Source organism: Teleopsis dalmanni, chromosome 1 (genome assembly GCF_002237135.1).
Source record: "Teleopsis dalmanni isolate 2A chromosome 1, ASM223713v2, whole genome shotgun sequence".
Classification (NCBI taxonomy): Eukaryota; Metazoa; Arthropoda; class Insecta; order Diptera; family Diopsidae; genus Teleopsis; species Teleopsis dalmanni.
Genome location: NC_051846.1, coordinates 194,201,317 through 194,205,767, shown reverse-complemented (window position 1 = coordinate 194,205,767; position 4,451 = coordinate 194,201,317). Strand labels below are relative to the sequence as shown.

Below are 4,451 nucleotides of genomic sequence, written 5' to 3'. Positions count from 1 at the left end.
TTAAATATTGAAAACCAGGCTTACAAGCACGTTCTTTGTAAATGAGGGATTAATCATTTTTCGATGATGGGTCCATTCATATGCTTTTTTAGAATATAACTTTTTATTTTTCTTATTTAGTTATTTCACTTCCCTACCTTTACTTGCAACAATTCCGCCTTTGAGTGCATTGCGAAGGGAATGATAGAAAGTTTCAGCTTTGTTAATCAATTCTGAAGAGCTTAAGAGATTTGAAATAATTTCTGGATCTGCCGTCAGTACGAATGGAAACAATCCTAACCACATGTAAACTGTATATTAGTCCTTAAAAATATTGCCAAAACCACTTAACAGAGTTTAAACAAAAAAATTTTTTTTTGTGATTTTTTGTTATAAATTAAAGTGTATTGTTTTATTAATCAAATTTTTCACTCACTGTTCGTTCACACGTCTTATTTTATGTAACGAACCAATTACTGGGAAGCCGATTAATATTGGAAAATTTAATGCACTAATTTCTGAAATATGAACCTATTAGACAGTTCGCTAATCCAGTGACTTTTTCATCAAAAAATATAATTTTACCAATAAGCATTTTGTTTCTCAATAATCTCTCCTTTTAGTCCCACATGTAGAGTCAAATATTTTTGAATTTGATTATCCATTCCACACCTTTTCTCAAAGGTCTCAAAATATGCTTAAGTTTATTGCCCCCAGCTACTTTTCTAAATTCAAAAATATTAACATGTGACGTAACGACTACACACCTGCGCACTTCCAATATCTTGTTTAAAGAGTACTTTTTGTTCGCCATATGCGGTCACATTAGCTTGATGAATGCCGAGTTCTAATTAATACTCGTCGGTGGTCGTTTGACTTCTTTTAAAGAAATGGGTATAAATGATTCCGTGTGTATCCCAAGATAATTGTTGCAATCAGTCTGCTGAGCGACAGACTTTCTTTAACCTTCTTTAGCACATTTTAGTAGGAGAAGTCCAATGCATTCACTATTTCTGGGGCTCAAATGTATTGAGCTCGATCCGTGTTTTTTTTTCGGTTACGAAACGGTGCAACAACTGTTATGCTCAATATATATACGGTTAGAATTGGAAGATTTTATAAAAATGAAACGTTTTTCAGCAAAACCGATTTGGCTGAAATATGGCTAATATTGTGATAGCGCGGACTACTCAGCTTTACCACGATCACACGAAATGCCCACTATAGTAATATTGTACACTTTTTTTTTTAGAAAAGACAGGTGTTAGAAGACAGCTTACTTAATGTGACACATCGTTAGAACCCTCAAAGTTAATGCAGTGAACAGATATGTTCGGAGAAAATTTATCAATACTTCTGCCGAAAGTAGTGAAATGCCTGTGGTAAGACGAAAACTAAGGAGCACTGAAGTTGAGAGTAAAACTAAGGAGCACTGAAGTTGAGAGTAAGGCGAAAGCTTCATACTTCATCGAATATGACGGACCGGTGATGAGTAGTACAAAATATCACATTAAAGTATTAAAACACACCAAAAAATCATTACTTAGGAACCATTTCTTGAGAAGTGTTTTGTATCTTAAACTCCAAAGTATTTCACACTTTTTAAGAAAATTTAAAATTTTTCACATAAAGTATTGCATTAAGCATACTCTCTTTGAATAAACTGGAGTATATTTAAAAAATCAACTTATTTAACCAACATGAATTGAATTAATTACAAAGGTTCGTTTCCAGAAAGGTTGATTTATTTTAATTCCATTTATAATCTGTATATGCAAGCGTAATTACTTTATAATACTTCAGGATCTCTTAGTCAACCTTAATTTAGGTTCTAATATGTATTTCAATGTTATATTAGTGGTGCATTTTAAGTTCTCAAATTTAAATTCAGTTTCAAATTTATAGTTTCGTATGAGTCCACATAACAAGACTTTCATTGCATATAAAGCGTATCGCCATCCTGTAAACAAAACATAGCCAATCAGATATATATTTATATTAGATTTATCACGGCTTACCAATACAATTTCTAACTCCTTTTGAGAAGGGAATGAACGCATTCTTTTGCTTTTCTCCAAAATTTTCTACTGAAAAACGTTCTGGATCAAATTTATCTGCATTTGGACCCCAAATATCAGTCCTCCGATGAAGATGAAATATTGAAATTATAATCTGAATATCTTTGGGAAAATTATGTTCACCGATTTGCGTATCTTTCATAACATGACGTCCTATTACGGGAACTGAAGGAGCTAAGCGAAGCGTTTCATTTATTACGAGGTCCAAATATGGCAGTTGGTTTAATTGATCAAAGTCAACATAAAAGTCTTTCTCTGGGAACACATCTAAAATTTCTTCAAATAATCGCTGTTGTTCCTCTGGATGCATTGCCAACATGACAAGAGTAGAGTAGACGGCATTAGCAGAGGTCTCGAATGACTAAAAATTTTTTAATATATAATATTCTTATTAAATTTATAACATGTAACTCACCGTTGTAACAATTGTATTAGATTCACTTATAATGTGATCCCATGTATACTGTTGATTTTGGTATAATTTTATAGCTTGATCAATAAATATTTTTGGTTCTTTCCGTATTGACGGTACTGTAGAATTTGAGGCTATGTTGTTAAGATCACTTGTCTCCGTATTTGAGTTGTTATTGCTTGTATTTATATCTCTTTTTAGCTTAGCTTGAATTAACTAAAATATATGTTAGTCGTTTTATATAGTTCAAGTAATAGTAAAAAATTCTAACTTCATTCACGAACTGATATATTTGTTCCCTCCTTTTTCTAAATTTAGGATAGAGCTCCAATATAAAACCGAGTTTCAAAAAAGACATCAATACTTCAGCCGAAAGAATATTCATCACACTGTGATAGAAATTTTATTTATTTATATATTAACGTAACTTTACAAAATGACCTTACAAAGAATATATACTCGCTAAGCCTTTCGATACTTGTTCACCTCTGTACATCACCTTACCCATAGTTGTTTCTAAATAAATTATTTGATCATTTTTGTTATAACTTAACCTACACCAGTTAACACCTTTTTACCTACGGTTATGCCTAAACTCAATGTTTGTAACGACTTTAAAATGTTGTGCTCCTTATTATCCACGAGAACGCTGTACCTTTCTATCAGATCATCCTTGGCTTTATTAAATATTGGAAAGAAACTTACAAGTACCTTATTTGTAAACGACGGATCAATCATCTTCCGATTATGGACCCATTGAGTTGCTTATGTAAAATATTTTATATATAACTTCATATGAATACACAAATTATTTTTGTATGTATTTTACCTGGAATTGCAGCTAATCCATTTTTAAATGTAAGATCTAGTGGATAATACATTGTTTTTGCTTTGTTAAGCAGTTCTTTAGAGCGCAAAACGCTTGAAGCAATATCTGGATCAGCTGTCAATATTATTGGAAATAATCCTATCCAGCAGCAAACGGTATGACTTTTGCAGTCTTTCATAATTTGTCCAAGCCCGCTTATTATAGCTTAAATAAAATAGATATAAATATATTACAGATATATAAATATAATTAACACTTACAGTTTACAGTTCTTATTTTGTGTAACGACCCAATTATTGGGAAACCAAATTCTATCGGAAATCTTAGGCCAAACTTATATATTTTTCTTCGCGTCCAAATCCAATGAAACAACAAAATTACTACCAGAACTACAAGAACGGATTTCAAGACTTCATATGTTTTTAGTGATTCCATTTGAATAAGTCGCGGACTATTTCGTTCAATTTCAGAAACTGTATTACTCTCGACTGGAGAAGTTCTTTGAAATTTATACGAAAAGTAAAAATAATTAAAGTTGAAGAATAAACAATTTTATGCTCTTCATAAGCTGAATGGGTCATCTTTTTAAGTTTTACAAATAGTTTAATATGGCTGTGTAATACATTTTTTTGATCTTTGGATGTGTCATTTGCGAAAAAAAAATAATTTGTCGTCTCCAGTTGCTTAGAAGCTTATTAGAATTAATGTACAACAAAACATAATTTATTGTACAATTTTTTTGATCTCTTGCCCCTGTTTGTTACACGATAGTCGGTTTTAATATTATATAAGCATATACGTACTGTAATTTAAGATTGCGTTCAGTAATCTAAGTAATTTCATTGTGATAAATACATTATACGTATAAACTTATATATAATATATAAAAAAGACGAATTCAATACAGAAAATTTTTTATAAGTTCAAGTCATGTTGAGACATTTTGCTTTCAGTTTCAACTGTATACGCCCTCGGAACAGTAGTCTATATTCAAATACTGGTAATATTAATATTAATTATATATAAACATGTATATTATAGTATATAGAAATAATATACATATATATATTTTTTTTTCTTAAAGTTCCTAAAGTTTCGATGTACTGAACTCAAAGCTGTGTATTTGTGTGAAACAAACGTTCTCGATCCCAAA

The 4,451-nt window shown here is 30.9% G+C and overlaps 1 protein-coding gene across 1 annotated transcript; it reads right to left on the bottom strand.

The window, feature by feature from the left end:
* Positions 1–1,986: 1,986 nt before the first annotated feature.
* LOC119666981 (probable cytochrome P450 313a4) lies at positions 1,987–3,476 on the bottom strand. The gene is made up of 4 exons (XM_038076259.1): positions 3,299–3,476; positions 3,028–3,233; positions 2,473–2,685; positions 1,987–2,418 (listed from the first exon to the last, which is right to left on the bottom strand). The coding sequence occupies exons 1-4, from the start codon at positions 3,474–3,476 to the stop codon at positions 1,987–1,989; spliced, it is 1,029 nt and encodes a 342-aa protein (XP_037932187.1).
* Positions 3,477–4,451: the final 975 nt, after the last annotated feature.